The sequence below is a fragment of the Chlorocebus sabaeus genome, chromosome 10 (genome assembly GCF_047675955.1).
Source record: "Chlorocebus sabaeus isolate Y175 chromosome 10, mChlSab1.0.hap1, whole genome shotgun sequence".
In the NCBI taxonomy this organism is placed as follows: Eukaryota; Metazoa; Chordata; class Mammalia; order Primates; family Cercopithecidae; genus Chlorocebus; species Chlorocebus sabaeus.
Window position 1 is genome coordinate 65,905,316 of NC_132913.1, and position 25,035 is coordinate 65,930,350.

General features: G+C 36.2%; 1 protein-coding gene across 2 annotated transcripts in view; it reads right to left on the reverse strand.

Annotated features, from left to right (window-relative positions):
- TTN (titin) overlaps positions 1–25,035 on the reverse strand; it is a 270,912-nt gene that overhangs the window by 90,011 nt on the left and 155,866 nt on the right. For both annotated transcript variants that reach the window (XM_073019847.1, XM_073019846.1), the window contains 40 exons: positions 22,956–23,006; positions 22,030–22,431; positions 21,595–21,873; positions 21,043–21,318; positions 20,767–20,906; positions 20,319–20,445; positions 19,961–20,224; positions 19,410–19,676; positions 19,006–19,269; positions 18,780–18,919; positions 18,511–18,637; positions 18,119–18,385; positions 17,741–18,007; positions 16,631–16,897; positions 16,401–16,540; positions 15,839–15,965; positions 14,904–15,046; positions 11,207–11,330; positions 10,402–10,668; positions 8,613–8,710; positions 7,851–8,019; positions 7,486–7,752; positions 7,113–7,379; positions 6,716–6,994; positions 6,218–6,626; positions 5,990–6,114; positions 5,623–5,889; positions 4,583–4,852; positions 4,189–4,491; positions 3,774–4,076; positions 3,318–3,505; positions 3,113–3,227; positions 2,722–3,006; positions 2,469–2,620; positions 1,989–2,136; positions 1,655–1,832; positions 1,195–1,316; positions 814–1,101; positions 398–694; positions 89–275 (listed from right to left, as the gene is read on the reverse strand). In XM_073019847.1, the coding sequence (XP_072875948.1) occupies positions 89–275; positions 398–694; positions 814–1,101; positions 1,195–1,316; positions 1,655–1,832; positions 1,989–2,136; positions 2,469–2,620; positions 2,722–3,006; positions 3,113–3,227; positions 3,318–3,505; positions 3,774–4,076; positions 4,189–4,491; positions 4,583–4,852; positions 5,623–5,889; positions 5,990–6,114; positions 6,218–6,626; positions 6,716–6,994; positions 7,113–7,379; positions 7,486–7,752; positions 7,851–8,019; positions 8,613–8,710; positions 10,402–10,668; positions 11,207–11,330; positions 14,904–15,046; positions 15,839–15,965; positions 16,401–16,540; positions 16,631–16,897; positions 17,741–18,007; positions 18,119–18,385; positions 18,511–18,637; positions 18,780–18,919; positions 19,006–19,269; positions 19,410–19,676; positions 19,961–20,224; positions 20,319–20,445; positions 20,767–20,906; positions 21,043–21,318; positions 21,595–21,873; positions 22,030–22,431; positions 22,956–23,006 (8,656 nt within the window). The remainder of the gene's footprint in view (positions 1–88; positions 276–397; positions 695–813; positions 1,102–1,194; positions 1,317–1,654; positions 1,833–1,988; positions 2,137–2,468; positions 2,621–2,721; positions 3,007–3,112; positions 3,228–3,317; positions 3,506–3,773; positions 4,077–4,188; positions 4,492–4,582; positions 4,853–5,622; positions 5,890–5,989; positions 6,115–6,217; positions 6,627–6,715; positions 6,995–7,112; positions 7,380–7,485; positions 7,753–7,850; positions 8,020–8,612; positions 8,711–10,401; positions 10,669–11,206; positions 11,331–14,903; positions 15,047–15,838; positions 15,966–16,400; positions 16,541–16,630; positions 16,898–17,740; positions 18,008–18,118; positions 18,386–18,510; positions 18,638–18,779; positions 18,920–19,005; positions 19,270–19,409; positions 19,677–19,960; positions 20,225–20,318; positions 20,446–20,766; positions 20,907–21,042; positions 21,319–21,594; positions 21,874–22,029; positions 22,432–22,955; positions 23,007–25,035) is intronic.

The window sequence follows — 25,035 nt, forward strand, 5'->3', positions numbered from 1 at the left end:
ATAATCATCTGTAATCCCAAGGAATACTAAAGAGTAAACATTTGAATATACTGCTGTCTTAACATCTTGATGGGGATTCTGAGCATACCTGTATGTTGTGTCCTTTACTGGCATCTTATTGCATCTAACCCATTTATCCGTATCAGGATCCAGTCTTTCAACCCAGTATCCAGTGATTGGGCTGCCACCATCATCATCTGGCTCACACCACGTGAGAGTCACTGCATCTTTAGTGATATCAGAAGGTTCTAGGCGAGTTGGAGGTCCAGGTGGATCTATAGACAGGATAATGGTGTGAAATGTTATATGTCCTATATATCAATATGACACCAAAATGCAAGTTTGACATAAGCATCCTTTTTTTTTTTTTTTTAAATCAGCTGATTGAGAAACTTACCAAACTGATATTTGGCTGTTATTGGAGAGGCCTGAACTGGTTCACCAACACCATACATGTTTTCTGCAGCAACTCTGAAGATGTACTCTTTATTGGGGATTAATTTGGTGGCCTTGAAGTTTGTATCCTTGACGGTGGATGAGAGCTTGTGCCACACTTCACTATCAGTTGCTCGTCTCTCCACAACATAGTTTGTGATCTTAGATCCACCATCATCGCGTGGTGGGTTCCATGTTAGAAGACATGACTCATTGGTTACATCTGTGATGTCAAAGGCAGCTGGTGGTCCAGGTTTATCTGTGTATGGCATTACAGATGCAGGAAAAAAAATTGTTCACCATGTTTTATTTATTTATTTATTTCAAGAAAGTAACTGCAAACAGTTTATCCCCTTTTAAAATGAGAACCTTCCTTACCTAAGACGTTCACTTCCACCACAGCAGTTGCCCGGCCACACACATTCACAGCCTCGATGATGTATGTGCCAGTGTCACTTCTCTTACTATCAACAATAGTCACTGTGGATTTCTTAGGGACATTTTCAATGGTAATTCTTTTGTCCTGCTTCAGAATCATATCAGCCTTTGTCCAAGTTATTTTAGGTTCAGGTTTCCCAGTTACAGTGGCAGGAAGTTCAATCTTGGTCCCAGCTTTTACGGTAAGACCAGCAAGGAGCTTCACATCAAGGAAGATTTCTGGGGCCTCTGAATTGGAAAAGATTATTTATGATGTTATCAAGTTCAAGCAGATTTAAGGTCAGAGGCCTATTTGATAAGACAAAAATCAAAAATAGATACCTTGTGTGTCCACAGCCTGGATCTCCTCTGTAGGTCTGCTTGGTTTGCTAGCGCCCTGCCTGTTTAAGGCCTTCACGCGGTAGGCATACCATTTGCCTTCCTCAAGACCTGTCACTTCCATCCTGTCAGAAAACAGAATAAGATGTTTTACTGTGATGTCAATAAGTGTTTCATTGTGCAGTACTCATGGTCTTTCAAAAATTCAAACCCCTGGTATAATATTAGTCTTTAAATTAAACCTGGATTACTTCAACACTATAACTGAATACATTTTCATTTTAATACTGTCATGAAAACCCTGAGCATGAAGTACATTCAGCAGCACCTTTAAAAACCAGACAGACACACCGGCAGTATAGGATTCTCAATGAAAAAAGACAAACATTTAAATTTTCCCCAACAAAGCCCATTTTAGTGACTAGGAGTACACATTTACTCTCATGCCAAATAAAAAACTTACTTTGTTTCTGCAACAGGTTCTCCACAGGCAACCCATTTATCAGAACCACGTGGACATCTTTCAACTATATATCCTTTGATGCGTGAACCACCGTCATTTTTAGGTGGATCCCATGTTAAGAAGATGCTATTGGCTGTTCGATCTCTCCATTTAACATTCTCTGGTGGGTCAGGTACCGCTATAACATTTGGAAGAGAGAGTCAGTCTTACGCAGGGCACCTATGCAGTTCTCTTCGCATTGCCAACCCCTGCCTTGCCCCATAACTTCAACTCTAGGTCTAAAAGCAAAAACAGGCAACAAGATTAGGTAAGAAATCATTAAGAATGTACTCACTTGCAGGAGCTGACATATTTACAGGTTCATCAACATATGCAGGTTCTCCAGGGCCACATTTGTTACGAGCACAAACTTTAAATAAATACTCTTTTCCTTGAACAAGATCAGGAACTGTGAATTCTAGATCAGTTACAAAGTCCATAACCTGGGACAAAGAAATATAGTTAATTAGCTATTTTCCAAAAACCCTTTCCCCAACTCAAAAGATTTTTACCAAGTCAGTAGGGATTTTTTTTTTTTTTTAATTTTTACACATTTAGTAAGGCTCACAAGACAAGACAATTACAATTATACAACCCTTGGTTGAGCTACCTCAGGAAGCATTAGTACCGATGCATTCTTAAAAAGTTTTTGTACATTTTCAGTGAGGTAAAGGTAAGAAGTTGTAGCACACAAGATTTGTGCATGGCATCCCAACCTTCTGGGATTTCCCCTACTCTCATTTTTGGCATTGATGCAGTGCTGCTCAAAACTCACTTTAGTCCACGTTTTCCGGCTGACTTCTCGTTTTTCAACAACGTATCCGGTTAATGGACTTCCTCCATCATCATCAGGTGGTTCCCAAGTCAAATGTACTGAGTCCTTGGTTATATCACCAAATTTCAGTTCTTTGGGTGCACTTGGGCGAGCTGAAAAGAAATGCACTCACAAGTCACTGTCATTAATAGTCTGAACTAATATTTGTTAATACTACCAAATCACCTTAGATGATAAACAGTTAGTTCCTTACCGATTACATTGACATCGATTTCCCCAGAAATTGTTTTCACACGGTTTTCTAATTTCAGTGTATAAATGCCCTTGTCTGAACGTTCACTTGGAGAAATGACAAGTTCGGCATAGGCAGACAAGGTCTTCATTTTCACACGGTCCCCTGTTTCTAGTACTTTATCTCCAAAACACCAGGTTGCAGTTGGCCTTGGATAGCCTGTACTTGGAACCAGGATCTTGATAGGATTTGGGACAATAACTTCCAGACCATCTTTAAATGCACTTAAATCCATTGTTGGTTCAACTGCAAAGAAGAAAAGTTAATGAGTCTGCAGTGCCATATTTAAGTCCCTGTTGCCCCAAAGTAACTATGTTCTATTCCCCGGTCTAAAAATAAAATATCTATTTACCAAATGCATCATCAGCGGTGAGAGGACCAAGAATTTCAGATGGATCTGAAACACCAGCTTTATTTTCTGCAGATACTCTATATAAATATTTATTTCCTTTTTCCAATCCGGTAACCTACAATTATGAATTAATATTTATAAAAAACACATACAGTTATGTCCATGATCCACACTGAATATTCTTTTTTATATGCAAATGACCTACCTTGTAAGTCAGTTCAGGGACAAGTTTCTTATTGCAACGAATCCAATTATCTTTTCCTTCTTCACATCGCTCAATTATATAGCCTAATACTGGGCTTCCTCCATCTTTCAGAGGAGGTTCCCATTTGAGTTGAACTGATGACTGAGTCTGATCTGAGGAAGTTAGGTTTACAGGAGGACTTGGTCTCTCTGGAATAAAAGAAAGAGTTGGAGCATACCATTTACGTTAGTGACAATTTATGAAGACAATATTGTAATCAATTATATCATCATTAAAATAACAGATTTATTGAATTCACAAAGTAAAGTAGGCACAGTCTGGGTTTCTAGAACTTTATCCAAATTTTTATGATATTCTACCTTTTTATTAACTTTCATTGAACTTGATTTATTTTAATTGATAGGCCTAATATCAGGATTTCATGCAGTAATTATTTCCTTTTTTTGATGGGCTTACCAATTGGATTGGCAACTTTGACGAAGGGTGTGGCTGCACTTGGTTTTCCGACTCCAATTCGATTTTGGGCTCTCACTCGGAAACTGTACTCCTGTCCTTCTACCACATCAGTAACAGTTGCAGACAGGTCTTCAGCTCTCACAGTCATGGCAGTATCCCACCTGATAGAAGTCTTGTCTCTTAATTCAATGACGTAGTTTGTGATCTCAGCACCTCCATCATACTCTGGTGGTTCCCATGTCAGTGAGACACCAAATCGATTCACATCAGTGATGGTTACATTCAAAGGAGGGCCTGGAACATCTAGATTTCATCACAGAAGAAGAAAATAGGAGTTTTGGGTTAACAATGATGATGAAGGCAAAGACCGCAATTTACTTAAAAGCTAGCTTGCAATTTACTTAAAACTTCTTACCATATTTACTCCTTGCTTCTACAGGAATGTCAGTTTCTACTGGTTCACCAGTGCCAACTCTGTTTCTTGCACTTACACGGAATAGATACTCAACTCCTCCTTTCTGTAGACCAGTGACAGTAAACTCACAACTGTCTGCACGGTCTGTGGCCAGAACCCAGGTCTTTCTCTTAATGTCACGTCTTTCAACAACATAACCTATGATTTTGCTTCCACCATCAGTTAAAGGTTCTTCCCAAGCAAGGCTTACTTCACCATCAAATGTTTCTGTCACTTCTAAGTTACGTACTGGCCCAGGAACATCTGAAATTCACAAATAAAGGAATTTTTTAGTGTGCTGTCTTACTTTTAAATTGTGCTTTGCCAATTAAGTCTGAGAGACCCAAGGGCTTACCAATAACTTTTAGATTGATGAATCCTTCTGCTTTTCCATGTTTGTTCTGAAGCACAATTTTATATCTCCCTTTGTCTCCTTTCTTGGCTTCTAAAATTCTGAAAGAAGTTTGTTCAGCCGTAGTATCAATGGTTTTTGTAGATAAAGGTTCATTTTCTTTAAACCATTCAGCTTCTGCTTTGGGGTAGGCATCATACGGCACCACCATTGTCAGAGGCTGGCCAACATCAACCACAAGGTCTTGGTCACCTGTCTTGATTTTCGGTGCAGCTAGTGAGAAAGATAAAATGTGAATGCTTTCGACTATTAAACACAACCAAGCTACATCATACATTATTATGCATTTGTCAGCAAATATTGGTTACATAACCTTGGAAGTATGCCACAGTAGCTTTATAGCACAGAAAACTAAGTGGCTTAGACTTCTCATAGCTTTTTTTGGTTGTTTTTGTGTGTGCAAGTTAGATTGGAGAGTAGAGGATTGGGAATGGCACAAAATCATAAGACATGCATTCCTTGCCAAAAATAGTGACATAGGACTCAGTGTAGTGCAAAACATGTTTTGTTTTTTGATAGAGTAGGCACCGCGTACTTAGTTCAGTAAATGAGAAAACTTTTTTCCTATGAATGAGAGGTACACTAATGGCTTTTTCATGAGGACAGTGTATAACGATGTCCTGGGTCAGGATGAGAACATACCTAAAAGGCACACAGGGGTTTGTAAAGTAGGAGAGTATAAGACTGTCTTTAGATTTGCCAAGACTCTCAGGGTGATAGCTTAGTTCTAGCCTAAGTTCATAAACAGTCATCATGTACTAGGAACTGTCCAAGGTTCTGGCATATAAAGATTATTGCTATTAATTTCCTCTTACTCAAGACACTTACTTTGTAGTGAGCAAAATTAGAACTGTTAAAATTAGGGCTTGCTAGAAATGAAAGACCCTCACAAGGATTACCTCATTAAGTAACTGTGAAATCGGAAATCTAACTAATCTCTGTGACATTGGAAGGATATTTTAAAATAAAAGAAAGGGACTGACCTGCCAGTTCAAGCTTAGCTCTGGCTTCTTTATCTTTGGCAATAAATCTGTATTCACCCTGGTCGCGGGGCTTAATATCACAAATCTGTAGTCGATGTATCTTTCCTTCACTCATCATCTGGTGTTTATCACCCTGGACAACAACCATGTTATTTCTTAGCCATTGGACTTCCACCTTATCTTTATTGAGTTCTGCTAAAAAGACAACATCAGCACCAGGGGCTTCAAGAATATCTTGTGGAGGCCTGATGATCTCAACGGGAATTTCTGGAAAGAAAATGTGAAATAAATATAAATATGTTTACATTTTGATTAACAATTTTAAAAAATTGGTAACATTAGAATTGTCCTTTCACTTAATATGTACCTTCCACAAAAAGTCTAGCACGAGACTTCCTGTCTTCTACTCCACAAGCATATTCACACTCATCATCCAGCCTGCAATCTTTTATAATGAGTCTGTGTATACTTCCATCTTTTTCAAATTTGTATCTAAAGGAGACATTGGATTATCAGTTAGCTTGCATAATGGCCACTAAATTGTCAAAAGTGTATATATAGCTATGGAAATAGAGAATAAAAAGATCTTGCTTACTTTTTGCCTTCTTTGATTTCTCTCCCATTTCTGTACCATTTTACATTGGCTTTCTCTCTGGAGAGCTGGCAGGAGAAGACAGCGTCATCAAACTCAGTGACTGTCTGATCTTCCAAGTGTTCCACAAATTCTGTAGGGGCTTCTATGATGAGAAGCTCAGCAACAGATTTGTCTTGTCCAGCAGTGACAATGTATTCACCTTCATCTGGGAAGCCACAGTCTTTAATAGTTAACGAGTGCTTGTACTTATCAATTCTGTATGAGACACGGTTGTCAAAAGGCACTTCTTCACCATTTTTGGTCCACTTCAGTGTTACATTGAGACGATTCACCTTGCACCAGAATGTGACAGATTTCTTCTCCATTGTTTCAATATCTTTAAGAGGCTCAACAATCCTAAGGTCTTCCTCTGTTGTAAAGGAGAAAAATATGTTTATTTTAATTATTTTCATAATAGAAACTGATGAAAAAATCTCTAGTGGTATATAAATTACTTACCTTCTACTATTAGATTGGCTGCACTTTTAACATTTTCACCTCTGTGATTGGTCAAAGACACATTATAGTTGGCTTGGTCGTCTAAGCGTGCATCTCTAATTCTGAGGGTGTAGACCAGGTCTTTTTGGAGAATAATGTATTTTGAACTATCAAATATGGCTTCTTCATTTCTGAACCATTTGGCTTTGGCACCTTCAGTGTTGACTTCACAGTTGAAGACAACTTCTTGTTGTTCCTTCACCCGGGTGTCCTTAAGAGGAACTACGATCCTGAGTTTTTCTGAAAGAAACCAACAAGACTTTATAGTATGATGCATGATCAAAGTGGTAAATACAAATACAAAAAAACAAAACAAAACGAAACAAAGAAAAAACCCGAAAAGCAAGAACAAACTTACCAATGACTGTCAAGTGAGCTGCTGCTCTGGCGGCCCCTACCATGACGACGTAAGTGCCCATATCTTGTAATGTGGCATCTTTCACAACTAGAACCCTCTTTTTACCATCAGCAATAACGTCATATTTATCTCCAGATTCAAGTATCTTATCATCCCTCTTCCACTGGACTGGAAAGCTTTCTTTTGATATAGAGCAGACAAATTCAGCCTTTTCTCCTTCGAGTATTTCAAGGTTTTGAGGCTTTGAGATAAATTCAGCAGCCAGTTCTGGGAAGAAAAAGTTACAAGATATTAGAAACGTATGTCTTTGTACTTTAAATCTAGCAAGTGTGAATTGTTAGAAATAAAAGATTATTCACTGTAGTTTTCATACCATGTACTTTGACTTTGCCATCGGTTCGAGAGCTTGGGAGTCGACAGTTGTAGTTGCCGGCATCCTCAAGGTGAGCGTTCTGAATGACCAGGATTCTCTTCCGTCCTTCAGTCAGTATTTCATATCTTCCTGTTTCAATGATCTCCTCATCCCCTTTATACCAAATCACTTCTGCGCCAGGTTTGGAGACTTCACAAACCAGTTTTATAGTGTCTGTTTCACTAACTTCAATGTTGGCAAGATTTTTGGTAAAGACAGCTTCTTCTTCTGCAAACATTGAAAAAACAAAAGCCGCATTGAGTTAAGTTGGAAATTATTATTTTTTCCCAACACATATACTTCACAAAGAACGACTTTGCTCTTACCCAGAACTGTCAGCATGCCAGAAGTTCTCGCTGTCCTTACTTCACAGGAATATTCAGCTTCGTCATCCAGTAGACATTTGTTGATGACAAGAATGCGCACCGCTCCCTTGGATATGATGTCATATTTTTTGCCCTTTTTAATTTCAGCACCATCTTTAAACCACTGAACCTATATTTAAGATAAACAGATGATCAGTTTTCTTGTTGTTCCTTCACACAGGTGTCCCTAAGAGAAACTATGATCGTGAGTTTTTCTGAAAGCAACCAACGAGACTTCATAGTATGAAGAAGAACCAAGGTAGCAGACACAAATATAAAAAACCCCAAAAGCAAGAACAATCTTACCAATTACTGTTAAGTGAGCTGCTGTGATATTATTGTCAGTTATTAAAAACAATGGGATCATATAAGTTTAGAGCTATAGTGAGCCTTAGACATCATGCAGACTAACTTCTTGGATGTGTAAACTGAGGCTAGAAACTTGCCAATGGTAGTTAATGGCAACAGGAGGTACTTAGTTGAAACAAATATAATTGCTGATATTTGACTTTTACTGATCTAAGAAAACAGCGGTTTTATATGGTTCAAACTAATAACTAAATCTCCTGATTGTGAGTCCAGTGTTTTTCAAGTAATAGTAAATTAATAATACTAAAAAGAGAACAATTAAAGTCAAGAATACATTTTATACTATTCTTGTAATATATAAAGTAAATATAAAGTTATTTGACAGTATAAGGTGACAGGTATACAATCACAGACCTTAGCATTTTCTCGGGAAAGTTCACACTCAAATCGAGCCATTTCTTTTTCTCTAACTTGAAGGTCTGTGAGTGGTCTTAAGAATTCCACATGAGGAGCTGTAAAAGAATGTCATTAGAATTCAAAATGAGGTTTCTGGAAATTTACTCTGACATTACCATAGTATTCATTAAGAAAAAGTGACTCTTTTATAGGGCCTTTCCATCTTAATAGACTACAACTGACTTTGAAATCACTTGAAGCCCATCAGATATGATGCTTTGCTTTTTAGATATCTCTGTAGTTTACATAAAATTATGTGGCATTCTATATGTTCAACTAGTGTGCATGTGTGTGTGTATAGTATATATACTAGGGAGCCATCTCAGTTCTTTTGAATAATAGCTGGAGGAAAAATCTTCATTTGTACTGCACCAGACTTGAAAGATAACGTCAAAGGAAACAGCAGACACCAGTGGCAAAGAAACATTGTCTTCTTTAAGGCACCCAGCACAATCTTTGAGAAATTAGCAGAATTCAAAGATAAAACACGTGAAGCACTACGGCCAGCCTTGTGTATGGCTAAGAGGCATGAGGCTGTGATTGAAACATATATTCAGCTTTTTAAAAAAATCAGCTTTGAAGACGTCACATATAAGTCAGGCATAGCATCTATTAGTGCAATAAAGCAATGTGTTTTGTATGGGAGGGTGATTAGGATTTTACATCTGTTATTTCATTCATCTCTAGAATTAATTCAGCTGGTGTATAGAATTAGGGAGCTGCCCCCTTGTCCTTCCTTCTTTCAGAGCTCCTTGTGAGTCCTTCCCAAGATGACCATTCTTGAGCAATAAGATTCCGAGACAAATGCTGGCTAATAGGTTTGAAGATACGCTCCTTGCAGCTGAGCCTTCTTGGAATGAAGGTAGATGTCGAGGGGAAGAAGGAGACCCAACAAGCTACTTCGACATAAGCTTGAGCAGAGCAACCACAAAGTGGTAAGAAAAACATGGTACAAGATGCATGAAGCACAGAGTCACTAGGTTGTAGCTGTTGACAGATGGGAAGCAACCAAACCAAACAAACAAATATTTCACAAAAGTACGCAGAAAAATGTCATCACTGGACAAAGGAATGAATGAAACAAATAAGCTAGCATGTGGCATTTTGAAAAAAGACATTACATTTTTTACCAGAGGAAGAAGTAATGTTAAAAACCATTAGAGTTCTCTTCGTGCAGAGTCCAGGACTCAAAGGATCCAGGGCCTTACTCTATCTTCTTATCCATTCTTATTCTCAGAGATTGAATCATGTGACTAGGCTTTGTCATATTACAGCAGATCTCTATTATGCTCCTATTCAGACTGAAATTTCATGCTCATTTTCTAGTTGTTCCCCACACCTGAAAATTCATTTTCCTTCCACATGGAAATCACTTTTACTTTGTTTTTAAAATTAGGACTCCCTACTTATCTTTAAAATTCAGTTTCTCCTCATCCATATCAGGATATCCATACAGTAGACTGACCCCATGTAGACAAAGAGCACATCTACTCACTACTCCGTGAGAGAAAAGAAGCATAGGGAAAAGTGATTGCTCCATCATTAATCAGACCAGACATAGAACAAGACTTTTCTTTTCTTTTTTTCTTTAAACACATAAAGGATCAGGTTAGGTCAGTGTCAATACTAGAAGTTGCCAAGAAATGCAGTTAGGCCAAGAAGGGCATGCAAAAAGTGTTGTGTTGTTTTGTTGTTGTTGTTATCAAAGAATTGCAAATGATAAGTCCTTTGTAAGAAGAATACTTACGCACGACATTCAGGTTACAGGAAGTCTTAAAATCCTTAGCATCACAAGTGTATGTTTTAATATCCTCTGGGGTACAGCCGTGTATAATAAGTTTTCTGACCCTGCCATCAGCAACAATTTCATACTTCTTGCTTTTGAGGATTTCTGTACCATTTTTGAACCATTTCACCTTAGCATTTTCTCTGGAGACTTCACACTCCAGCACTGCAGTGGCTCCCTCTTCGACCGTCTGGTCCTCAAGAGGCTTAGTGAATTCAACTGGGGGTTCTGAAAGAATCATACTCATTAGCCAAGGTACTGCTTTCCTTCTCAAAGAGTTTTGGTACCATCTTAACTTTTCCCTGCCATCTCCAGAGCTTTGTTCTGTCCTAAGTTTTATTTTCAAGTTTTGATTACACTCAGACGTTTTCCTCTAATAATGATATTTTATCATTATTTGTACAGACAAGAGGAAAATCATTTTTAAAAACTAGGAAACATTAAGGAAATAACTGCCAACTCTTGGTTAATAAAGTGATGGATACCTAGCTTGATAATTCTTCCTCCAGCTGGCTTTTGGAAATCTAGGATGTGCAATAAAAACAATAGAGATGGAAGGAGGAAGTAAAACCTATGCTAGTCAATTTTAACTCTTTAAAAAGATAGCCTGTGAAGTATTTTGTTATGCTAAGAAGTAAAATTAGAATTTTGATTATTTGGTTGATTTTAAACATCTATAGTACTCATCATATAAAGATAATTGAGAGTTGGCATTATTTATGAGCCTCTGCCTTATACATGTTTTTAAAATAAGCCTTATAATTACCTTTCACAAAGAGGTTGGCGTGAGTTTTGAAATCTTTTGCTGTTAGTTGGACTTCCCCAGCATCTTCTAACTTTACATCCCTCAGAGTAAGTGTATGAACTTTTCCTTCTGAACGTGTGACCACCTAGTTGTTTTAAAAAAAAGAATATATGAAACAGCAATCTAGTATATGGGTGCATTTAATTCATTTAGATAAAAATAAATGGAAATAGAGCTTTCCAAGTTGTTTTATAATCATATATTTAGCACATACGCATTCAAAAATCATTCCAACCAATAGTTTTGGATCTTTTAAGAAAATTTTAGGCTTTCATAGTTACCTTTATATAACTGCTAGGTGGCGTTTCACGTTGAAATTGCCCAGGCCGATTTCTGTTTACATTTGTGGTCTTTTTTGCATATGGGTAGATATATGGCACATACATATGTGTGTATATATATGTGTGCGCCCATTCTGCTACTGGGCTTATATATATATAAAGGAAGAACTTAGAAAAGTGAAATCATGAAAGGATGAAAGAAAAATGTCGGCTATGGCAAGCTAAAAGTAAACCTTATATTCTGTATGTAAGGTGTTCGCCATGCAACAACAAGCTATAACTCTTCTTCCCATTTATTTTAGCAGTTAAACTTATTTTGCAAACCAATTAAACCTGTGATTAAAATAATTGGTACAACCTATTAATGTTGTTCAAAACTGCAAATGAAGGTTGGACTCTTCTTCCCTTTTCATGTGTCTAAGCATCAGGAATGGGAAAATCAGATGTCAATGGTATGACAGATAGGGTCATTCCGACAGTAAAGATAAGAGACTTGGGGCTTCTTCCAGTTCTATGATATAAAATTCCTAAGAAGCTGTGCCCTGTCATCCAGACTGATTTTGCACTGCTTAAGAGTTTACTTAGAGTTAAAAATAATGTAAAGGTTTTCAACCAGTGGAACTATTTATTATGCTAGTGTAAAGAAAAGAATCAGAAATAAGGTTTCATCTGAAAGTGTTTTCTTTAAGAACTGGGCATGGTTAGTCACATAATTATCTTAATAATTGAGGGTTAGCAAAAAACATAATAAGGAAAAATAACAGCTAGGAGAGGGTAACTAAATATGCCCTTGGAACAGAGCTACTTATCCAAGGGCATGGTCCTGAAATGGGGAAAATTTGTTTTTTAATAACATTTCAATATAAATTTTGACATGCAACTTTTGGCTATTTGAAAAGGTGTCTCAGTTTCTAACCCACCCACAGATATGTTTTATCTATTAATATTATGTTGCTTTATCATCTGAGTTCCTCTGTAGCTACTCTAGGACACTGCTCAGAATGCAGTATGTCTCAATAAACAGCTTGTACACAATCTACCCCCATTATGTTAAAAGAAAAAAAAAGGAAAACTGGGGTACCTTATAAAAATAAACCAATGAAATGAATGTTGAAGATTTTGCAGTAGATTGTAGGAATAATGTTAGAGATTTAAAAAAATATATTTATAATGGAAGCATATTACTATAATACGGTAGGCTTATGACTGTGACAAAACTATTAAAGTTTTATGTTTAAACTTCTCAAATTTAAAATTTAACTTTAAAATTATCAAATGCCATTTGCAACTTGACAGTCCTTTCTTAAACTGACAGCCAAAAACAACTACAACAATGAAGAAAAAATGCAAACAACTCATGTCTACAAGTTTCTCTTCATATTTCCTATTCCTATAGCTTGTTTTTGCTTGTTTGATTGTTGCAGTTTTGAAGGCTAAAATTTTTACAAAAAGTGAATATTAAAGGTTGGAATTACATTGACAAGAGCAAGTTTGTTCTGATAGACTTAATTTAAACAAAATCTGCCAAATGTAATAAAATGATTTTATTACTTCAAAGTTTATATTTAAGTTCTTTTTGAAAAGAGACATTTAAGTAATGCAGGAGCAAGTTCACAAAAGGCTAAAGTATTTCGGGTGCCTAGAGTAAAGGATTAAAATTCCTATGCCAAAAGAGATGTAAAGGGGCCCTATAGAATTATCGTAAACTGATCCTTTCTAACCTTAGAAAAAATGTTAGTTACAATAAGAATTTTTTTAAAAAAAATGTGAATAAGATTTTCAGGAGTCTACATTTGAATTAAAATAGTGCAGTTTTTGTATTAGAACTGAGACTGATCTTTTAATAAGAAGCTCTTAATATGACAAAAAGATATTTGGTAATGAAAAAATAATATTTGTCCTTAAGCAGTGTTTCTATATATAAATCATGAATTTACAGATCTAGAAAGAATCTTGAAAAGTCAACCTATTCTCTGCCTTTAGACATGAAGTTAATTAAATCATGCATGATAGGAAAAAAATATATTTTCAAACAATAAGCTTGAAGGTAGAGGTGCCTCCCTCAGTTCAATATTTAGAAGACCTCATTGTAAGGAAGGTTTTCTCATATGTAACTTAACTCTCATGCTACAAATGGAATGTACTGCTGCTTTTTCTGGTCAGTGGAAAAGGAGACCAAGAAGATCTCCTTATCTGTATAACAGTCAGGTGTTACCTATCAGATAACTGTTAGTGAATTACCCTGTAATCACTGTAGTGGAACACTAGTTTTTTTGTTGTTGTTGTTTATTTGTTTGTTTCAGAGCAGTTACTTGAAGGCATTGCTTTCAAATACTTCAGTCAACTTTGTGGCTTTTTGTTAAACTGAATCACTTTTTAATTATATTCCTTTAAGTCTTCAAAGTTTGATTTTTGTTGAGATCTTTATAGCACATTTAATATTATTTCTGAAATATTGGGGGAAAATGTCACAGAACAATTTACTGTCCTGTGCTTTATTTCCAATCCAGGCTGGACATATTCCATATATTTTATTTTAAGAATTCAAAATTAATGATGGATTGTCAAGATAATTTAAAGACATATGTTGTTTCTGGGGACAAAACAGATAGATCAATTTAGGCAAAGTGTATTGTGGGCCTATCTGAATAATCCCTTAGTTTTTACTTATGGGTAAAATCTTGGGCATAAAGAATGTCAGTAAAAGTTAACAGCAGGAGCTAGTTCTTTACCAAAGCTTTAAAAAAATATTTCATTCACATATGTGGATAACCACAGAGCCCTTCTTTCTTGTCAGTACCATCAGTTGCACTTTAAATAGTCCACTTGCATTCCAGATATCGCACAGTCCAAAGCACTTGAAGGCTAAAAATAGCTTTGGAGAAATGCTTGAAGAGAAAGTCTGCCCAGAAGTTATCTCAACTACTTGATCAACTGCCTGAAATGGAATTTCAATCTTCTCCTCTTAATCCCCTTATATGCAGAACACTAGATAGGATGAAGAGCATTAATCTTAAAACTTAATGTGCACCATGGTTGCAGAGCATGCAGTCAGAAAGCCTTTTTGATCCTTCCTGTCTTCTGGGTAATCAAACAAACTACCATTGATAGTCAATGAGTCTTGCTTTTTCTCCAAAAAACTAAAACATGATCATACTTTAAATTTATTTCTATTTTAATAAAAATATCAGGTTAAACCTAATAAAAAATGGAAACATCAGCTTTACAGTTTCAGCAGAAATCAGGCTAAAGGTGAAAAGAGAAAGGCAAAGGCAGAGGAAGAGACATTAGAAAGAGCAAAGAATAAGGAACATACAAGTGAAGGTGGAAGAACTCCAGAAAAAGAATGGGAAGGACAAGGCATGCCTGCTTTTTACCTTATCACTGGGCTCTAGTTTCTTCCCTTTGAGATACCATTCTACGGGGATATCCTCGTAGGAGAGCTCGCAGTCGAAGGTGGCTGTTTCCCCTGCAGTCACGGTGACATCCTTTAAAGGCCTCAGAAGACCAATTACTCGTGCTTTTCGAGAGGGAAGAAACAGCTTTGCATTACTCATTTTGTAATCCCAAAAGAATAAATAGAGACTTAGATATGAACCTTCATGGTTGCTTTCTTCAAGAAGCCACAGGACTGGCCACTATTTTAACTCCCATGTGAACGTGGCCTTATGGTGCTGAGAAAGGGAGAGCTGGTAGCCGGAGAGCGATTATATGTAGGGGCCCTTTCGTTCTGACGTACAAGGTCAGCGAGAAATCTCTGCCGCATCTGTCTCTCTGCCAGGCGTCAAGTTCTTCTTGCTACATAAGGTATGTGACTTCCAAAATAACTAAGACTCTGATTGGGAGAGGACAAGGGGCCCTCAATCAGAGGCTGTCCCTATCCATCAAACACTTTGCACCTTCCAGAAATGTTAGCCTAATGCTCTCCACGTTCTTTCTTGAATCTGACATGCTCACACAGCAAAGTTTGTCTTTCTGGTGCTCTAGTTGCACAGTCACTTGAGGGAAGTGGTCTTTAAGGGTTCTGAGTTAGATTCTTATTGTATGTGTATCTACTTTCAATGAGAGGACTACAGAGCGGGAAAATCTGATTTGCTAAATTTTCTTTTGTTCAAATGGCAAGGTCAACAAAATTTCCAAAATTTTACAATTTGAACCACTTCTGTATTGGAATGTCAAAGTGGCAAAGAGAGCCAGTTTTTGTGTTTTAACAATATTTTCTAACTAATAAAATAATTCCAATTAATTTCACTCACATTCATTTTCTGAAAAAGTGTTTATTTAATTTTCCTCAAAAACATACAATACTTACGCTTAACTCGGAGGTGAGCACTAGATTTAACATTGGCAGCTTGGAAATCCACCCCACCAGTCTGGTCCAGGCGACAGTTGTGCAAAACAAGGGAGTGTATTTTGCCTTCTTCCTTAATTTCACAATCCTGTACCAACAAAATAGAAAAACTTTCATAGAAAATAATTTTCTTTGAATTTTTTTTCTAAGGATAGAATATCTTAATTAAAGGAATGCAACAAATAAATGGTAGTGAAACTTTATATAACTTTGAGCTCTTTTTTAGGAAGTAAAGCTTACAAGTACTAAGAGGAAAGCCACATTTATTTTAGCTGTATAATTCTGAGCCAACTAGCAGCATCACAGAGTATCTACAACCTTATACCCACTCTGCTGGATCAAAAGTAATGCAAGTGTGCCAGTCTGAGCCCATTCATAGACCCTGACATCTCTCTTTGGCTTGGGGTCTGATAGAGAAACTGCTATCATGTTTTAAATGTCCTGCATGCACTCTGACTTTCACCTGTCCTTTTCTAATTCACACAGCTCGTTTAGGTGTTGACAAGTTCAGAAATAGCCTTACAGGTGTTTGGAGTAGGGCCTCTCCCTTGAGTTTCCAGTTGGCGTGGATATCATCTTCAGAGATTTCGGTTTCAAAGCGGGCCGTCTCAGTCTCCATCACCTCCACACTGTGCAGGGGTCGCACCAGTTTAATTTCCCGATCTAGAAAAGTGAAGGGCCAGCATGGGTCATTAGCCTCTGGCACAAATAACCCCAATGCTTCAAGAGTGAAACTCATGGAAATTTCCTTACCCTCAATGTCAAGTTTTCCTGAGGTCTTATCTGTCCCACAGTCACAGGTGTACTGTCCAATATCCGATTTCAAGGCTTTCTTTAGGATTAGCATGCGTTTCTTGCCATCTGCCTTAATAACAGCATTTTTGGATGGCTTTATTTCCTTACCATCCTTAAACCATTTCACTGGTGCATCTGCTTTGCTAATTTCACACTGTAGAATAACTTCATCTTTCTCTACACCAGTATAATCTTGAAGTTTTCCTGTAAAATACGGGTCTCCCTCTGCAAGTAAAGTATAAGTGAAAAAGTTTTATTAATCACCTTAGGGAAATGACAATCTCTTGGAAAGTTTAAGAGACAATTCACAGAGTTCTGAGTATATTTTTAAATTGTGTCAAGTGTTCAATCATTTAACCTGTTTATGTTCAAAAGTTCTCTAAATATTAGAAAAGGAATCAGTGCATGGGATTTATCAAGATCTAATCCATTCATATTGAATTTTGAAACATTTTGTTAACAGTAGCCAAAAAGACTGAAATTTAGCTTCAAATACAATTTTGTATTCCTCCATTATTTGGATAAATTTCTAATTTCTTAGCAACTCTATTATGTCTAGTTTACTTTTAAGCTTTCAGGTTCACATTGTTAGTTTTTCTTAATCAATTAATAGTTTGCCTTTAATCATGTCTATATATGTTAGCCTTCATGTTTAATCTTGTTGATATTAGGTGGCCAAGAAAATGAGGCTCGTTAATGTAGGTTATGTAATATCTTCTCTTATGGGAACCTTGAAAAACATTCCTCTGAAATAATTTTGATAAAATGAAGAGATAGAAAGTATTTATATATTCCTGTTTTAAACATGACAGGGCTCAATAATTAATGAAAAATTTTAAGTTTGCTTTTAACTGGCTATTTTGTGGGCATAAGCTAGAATCTTCATTAATTTACAGTAATGAAGGTAAAATGTTTTAGAAATAAGCCCGATTACATATATGATACCTTCATAAGGAGTTGGGCTGCTTTCATGCAATATAACACTTAGAAGACTATTTTATAGAATAGATACTCCACAAATTTCTGCTGAATTTAATGCAGTAAAATTAAAATTTAAAAAGCACTTACCAAGCACAGTGAGTTTAGCTTCTGAACTCATCCCCATAGCTTCTACTCTAATTTGAGAGGTATCATCAATAGACAGGTCTTTGAATGTGATTGAATGAGTTTTCCCTTCGTCTTGCATTGAGACCGACCTGGTGGTGTGTAGGCGCTGGTCATTCTTGAACCATTTAACTCGGATGTTATCATGAGATAACTCCACAGTAAACACAGCACTTTCCTTCTCTTTGGCAGTTACATCCTTGAGAGGAGTGAGAAATTTAAGCCGGATTCCTATCAAGAATAAAAAAAAAGAACTTATTAATTGAAGCACTTTAAAGAAGAAATATAAAAGTAAAGGCAAAAAAATGATTTTGGGGTGGACTATTTGATAAAACTATTTACCTTCAATGATCAGTTTGCCACTTGTGTGCTTATCTTCAGCTTCAAACATGTATTTTGCTTCATCTTCAAAAGCAGCCGACTTGATCACCATTGAATGCTTAGTGCCATCCTTTATAAGCTCAAATCTGTCATCACCTGTGATTTCCTGGGTTCCTTTTAGCCAACGGAATGTTTTGGGTTCCCTGGATACTTCACACTCAAACTTAGCCTCATCTTTCTCGAAGACTTTAACATCACTGAGAGGTGTGATGAAGATAAGAGGCAATTCTGAAAGAAGTGGACAGTGGATGAAGTCAGAATATGTTTCCATTGAGGACCCTTGATCAATGCAGGGGTGTATCAGGAAGTCTTGCAGAGAAAATACAAAAATGTGGCCGACAAGTAGAGCATACCTTTCACTTTCAGATTAGCTGCAGATTTGGCATTAGCAGCCTGGAAGGAAACCTCTCCTGTCATACCCAGCTGACAGTTATGAAGGATCAGAATATGCTTCTTCCCATCCTCAATGATTTCACAGTCCTGTTTGGAGTGAGGATTAGAAGGAAAGAAAAAACATCATTTACATAGTTATTCCTACAAATCATCAAGATATTTTATGCTTTTTTTCACCCTATACAACCAAGGAACCCCTCTCCTATATGATTAGCTAATCTTGACTTACAGGGGAAGCTGTCAAAGGCTCTCCTTTCAGCTTCCACTGGCCGTGAACATCAGGTTCAGAAAGTTCAATTTCAAAGCGGGCTGTTTCACCAACAAACACCTCTACTCCATACAGAGGCTTTTCCACTTTTATTAGTCGAGCTGAAATGATACAGTTTTGTTAGCATGACCAAACTAATAAACTACAGATTCAGATAGGGTAAATTTTACATTGTTGAGCAACTCACCCTCAACAGTAACATTTGCCTTGGTCTTGTCTGTGCCACAGTCACACACATATTCGCCTTTATCTTTAAGTTCTGCCTTTTTGATTTTTAAAATGCGGCGCAGGCCATCTGCCTTGATAGAATATTTGGGTGAAGGGACAATCTCTTCACCATCTTTGAACCATTTCACTGGTACATCCTTGCTCAATTCACACTTCAAAATAATCTCATCCTTCTCCACTGCAGTTTTGTCATGTAATTTCACAGTGAAGTAGGGATCAGCCTCTGTAAATAACATTTAGCATCAAATTAGAAGAATGTGAAAACTAAAGTTTATTAAAGAGTAAAAGGTTGCAAAATATTTTATTACTCCCCACTCCCATGATTCAGAAACTGGCTCTCTGGTTATAGGTGGTTACATTTACCTAAGACCTTCAGCTGTGCTGTGGAGCTCAGATCCTTGACTTGAGCTTTTATCTGAGATATATCATCCAGTGTCACTTCTTTCATTTCCAATTTGTGAGTCTTGCCCTCAGAAGAGATGAGTACTGTTCTGCTTGTGTGGAGTTTGACATCATTTTTGAACCAGACTACATGCATTTTTTCATGAGAAAGTTCACATACAAAAGTTGCTGTTTCACCTTCTTTTACTGTCTGATCTTCAAGAGGCGACATGAATTTCAGTCTTATACCTGAAATGCAAGCATAGATAATGCCTCAGAAACACAATTCACCTTCAGAAACATTCCATTCTAATCTGTCTGAGTAAAAGGGACCCATTTCACATGACACTTATTTATTCATCTTTCCAAATAGAGTGCCACTAAAAAAAAAATTCAGGGGGTTGTTTTGGTAACACTGTGAAAGTTAATTAGTGATGCTGATTATCACAGCTTTTAGAACTTGGTGTCCTATCTTTAAAGTCATACATTTGCATGCTTTTATGGGATGTCACAGATCTCATTAGCTCTCTTACCTGTGACAAATAACCGAGCTGAGGTCTTCTTACCCTCTACCTCAGCAGTATAGACCCCTTCATCATCAAATTGAGAATCATTAATAACAAGAATATGTTTCTTTCCATCAGCAATGATATCAAATTTGTCAGATGACTTGATTATATCGGGTCCTTTGGACCATATAACATTTGCCTCTCGGGTGAGGACACATTCGAATCGAGCCTGTCGCCTTTCTGGAACAGTGACATCCTTCAGGGGCACAGCAAAGTCAAGTTCGATTTCTGAAAATCAGACATTAAGAATGAGGCTTTTCAGAATGCATAGGGATGTGAAATGAAGTTGAGCCCCCCTCCCTGAATTCTAAAAGCCCCATACCTTTTACTGTCAAAATGGCAGTAGTAATTGCATTCAGGGCCTGGTAGAGGACTTCACCAGCTTGGTCCAGTTTGACTTTGTGCAAAGTTAAGAAGCGTTTTCCACCTTCTGCTTTGATTTCACAAGTCTGAAAAACAATAGTTTTAGTAACCATTTGAAAGAGATAAATTTCCTATAGGAGAAATGTTTCAGATACATATTTCTATAGAGTTTTAAAAATTACTACTAATAAAAGTAAGCAGAGAATTCCCTGTCATAACATTGTACAAAAATTGTTCAAGTTGTCCCCAAATGATATGTAAAATTTCTTTCCTTCTTGGAGACTTTAGAAGACTCCATTATTATTAACTCCATTATTATTAAAGGAACCTGAATCTGAGAAGTAGATACTGAATATAGGATGTGGTTATTTTATATGACTAACAATTTAAAATGTGAAATTACTCACAGGTGAGGGCCTTAGAAGTTCTCCTTTCAGTTTCCATTGTCCAGGAATGTCTGCCTCTGAGATTTCTGCATCAAAGCTTGCACTTTCTTTCTCATAAATGGTAACGTCCTCTATTGGTTTAAGCAGTTCAACTTCACGCTCTGTATTGGTCAGGGATGAAGTAACATAATGCTTTAGACAATCCAACAATGCTTTGCTTTTATGTGTTTTGGTGTGTTATTTGGCTTTACACATATACAAAACTTATATTTCGAATAAAAGGTAGGATTTTCATACCTCCAAGTGTCAGCTTTGCAGGGTATCTTTTTCCTTCAATTTCCACTGCATATTCGTCGATATCTTCTGGCATAGCATTCTTAATTTTGAGGTATAGATGATTTCCATCTCTCAGTATTTCAGTCTTATCATTTGGTTCTGCAGGGATTTCATCATATCCTTTGAACCACTTAATGTTTGGAGTATCTTTTGCTATATCACAGGCAAAAATAGCTGTCCCTTTGGGTTTCACATGCTGGTCTCGTATAGGTTTCACCAGCCAATCTCTAATGACTTCTATATGAAAATAAAATCAGGAAAAATGATTAAGATCTGAACAAGTAATATACATAGCTTCCTTAGTAAATTTCAGAAATAGGAAAAATTTCACAAAATTGGGCATAATTAATCCACTATAAGATATATTGTTATTCCCCTTTTAGGTACAAGATATATTGTTATTCCCCTTTTAGGTACAAGATTTCTGATATTGTAATACTGGGAAACGAAGTCCTTTCTTCCATTTTCTTAGTGTGGTAATAAGCAGAAAAAATCTTCCAGGAAAGTACTAACCTACTACTTTTACGCAAGATGAACACTCCAGGTTGTTGGCGTTTTCCACAGTAACTGTGTATGTTCCAGCATCTGTGTCATCTGCATCGTTGATGGTCAGGGCCCGCATCAAGCCAATGACGCCCGGCACAATTCGGCCAGGTTTCTCCACCACAATCTTGCCATCCTTCCTCCAGACAACATCACGCTCTTTGTTTAACTCGCAGCTCAAGTACAATGGCTGTCCTTTGACCACTGTGACTTCCTCTTCCAGTGTTTTTACAAAACGCACAGGAAGTTCTGTGAAGAATTTCAGTATATATTTCAATAAATACAATATTTTCAATGAAATAAAACTTGGAAATAAGAGGTTTTGTAAAATTACAATACAAGTTCCTACTAAGGTTTGTTACATTAAAGTTTAATATAGATTATGTTCAGAAGACTGGAAATTACCTTCTACAACAAGTTTAGCCGTGGAGGTCTTTTCTTTGTTTCCCAAACGTAAAACACAGGTGTATTCACCAGCATCGGAAAGTTGAACGTCAATGATGTGCAGTTTTCTGTCTTTACCATCTGCAATAAATCTGTGCTTGGGGCTCTCACGGATATTGCTACCATCTTTCATCCAGGTTGTAATTGCAGTGGAGGGGGAGACCAAACATTCAAAGATTGCTGAAGAGCCAACGAACTCTGATTCAGTTAAGACGATGTCTTTAATTTCTTTCACAAACTTCAGTGGCACAGCCTTTAGCTGGTAGGTGAATGGGGCTTCATCAGGAGGTTTCTCTCCACCACTTCCTGGCCTTAATTTTCTCCTTTCGGCTTCTATTGGTGAAGGAGTCTTTTTGGCTACACCTAATTCAAAGTAAAATAAAAAGTTGATTTGGCATCTCCATAGGAGTCAGAAAATTCATACTTGGCTGCCTGCTGGATAAAACCAGCCAGACCAGGCAATTGAAAGGTCAATTGAATTTATACTGCCTTGTTTCAGACAAGAAAATGAGATGGTATAAGGAATCCATGAATCATAAATGCTCCTTTTCTCAAGTTTTAATCTGAAGTATAAAATAGCCAGATTAATGTCTAATTATTTTATCTGCCATGTATAAATATCATGCATATGAAAAATGAAGCTAAGAACTTATAGGATTTGCTATGCTTAAACACAGTTGGTATATATATATATATATATTTTTAACCTCCTTGCATAATACTAAAAGTTCATTATTTGAGATATCAGAAAACATGCTAGTTTTAGTAGAATCAATTAGAAAAAATAAAAATTGTTACAAATTTTGTAATTTTTTTCCCCTTGAATATGAACTTTGGAAATTCAGAGTGGAAGGTTACAATACAAGTACTAGAAAAATGAATCTCACCTTTGATAGGACCTTTTGGCTTGGCAGCCTCTTCCTTAGGTGCTTTGGCTTCTGAAATAAAAATAAAACTCAGCATTTAAACACTTTTCGGACTTATTTCATGTTTAATAGTAAACCATGGAGGGTGAGTCATGCTCCATTATAAATATTAATGCATAAAGAGAAATTGGTTTCATTTATATGACTTCTATGCATAATCATATTTCCAGGAAGGCATATTCTGAGATTGCAGAGCTCAAGCTAAATTGCCAACATATTTAGGATTAACAGATTCTTTCAGCAAGTGCCTTATTCTCTTCCCATTTTTGGAAGGCTTACTGTTGCCTTGTGAGGAAAAGTTTTGCTCCTGCCTAACTATGCAAAATATTTTATATGTTTATGTATGTCCTGATTATGTGAGCCAAGGAAATAAGGTTTTGTCAATAAGAAATCAGTGTAGGGAAAAGGGAAATGGCCGAGAAGTTACCAAAAGACTTTCTTTTTATGTCTAAATTGGGCAGACAAACAAATCCAGGGAAGACTAAAGAAAAAGAGTCCACGTACCACACATGCATGAGTTTCTTTGAAGATTTCCCTTAGACAATGAAGTAAAGCAGAAGCAAGAGAGTTCTGACATTTTGATTCCATTATTAATACAGGACAGTAAAAACTGTGGAATGAGTTCGCTAGCCTCAGCCCCCAGGATAACTGAGAATAGCTTTATTTTTATACATACTTAATTAGCCAAGAGCAATTCATCACCTTTTTCTGAATAATAAAAGTACTACATTGACATTATAAAAGTTTAAAAGAGTAATGCCCAAATCATAAACATCAGTTACAAAATATAACATAAATATTAAAAATTAAACTACAGTCAAAAGAATATAGTATATTTTTTCATGTCATTAAACATGGTAAACTCCAAATATTTTGAGATAATTTTAAATAAAAAAATTTCTAAATAATTTATATAAAAATATATAAACAAATATAAAATGACTATATAATTATTGAATGAATAATCTAAAATATAATTTTTCTGAATAGTTTTATTTATTGATTTCTTAAAGATATAATCAATTTTTATTAGGTTCAGAAAATTAAATTCAAAAATCTCTCTGTCAAGCTATTATGGATATTTCTAAATGTTATTCCCAGGGGCTATGCACATCTCATTGTGGAATGTAACAAATAGTTCTTTTTTTTTTTTATTCACCCTGAATTTTTTATTTTGTGCTTTATCAGTGGAGATGATCATTTTTCCATAGGAACAAATTGTCAAGGCATTACATTGAATATCTTAGATTCTTCACATCTTAGAAAATTATCAATATATGCATTCCCCCCCCACACCCCACTTTAAATTTACTTTGTTTTATTTTTGGTTTTGTTATTTTTTTCTTTTTTTAAAAAATAATTTCAACTTTTATTTTAAACTCATGGGATGCATGTGCAATTTTGTTATGTGGATATATTTCATGATGTTGAGGTTTGGGATATGAATGATCTTGTCACCCAGATAGTGAGCCAGAGGGCAAATAGGATGTGTGTTTATCAATGACTATCAATTACACATCAAATTAGTTTTGATCAATTATATCTCAAATTATCACTTAAATGATGAACTATACTAAATAGTTCATATACAACTAATAGGTGCTTTAAGTTTGGACTTGAGATATCTATACCATTAAGTTAGAACATTTAAGAAAACTATTATTGATCTAATTCCTTACACAGATTAAAAGACTGAACTATGGAGTCTCTTTTTTCTTTTTCTTTTTTTTGTGGTAAAATATACCTAACATAAAATTTACCATTTTAGCCATTTTTAAGTATACAATTCAGTTGCATGAAATACAGTCACAATGTTGTACAACCATCAACACTATCCATTTCCAGAACTTTTACATTATCCCAATATACAGACTTTTTTAAAAAAGAGAAATCGTTCCAATAGGGTATAAGGGAAATTGGAAGCTTCATGGGATTCTTATATGTATACCCTTATAGGGTATCTGCCTGTCTCCTTAGTTTTTATCAGCCCCAAACATATTCATTACTTAATCTCCAAAGCATATGAAAGAAATGGCGCAAC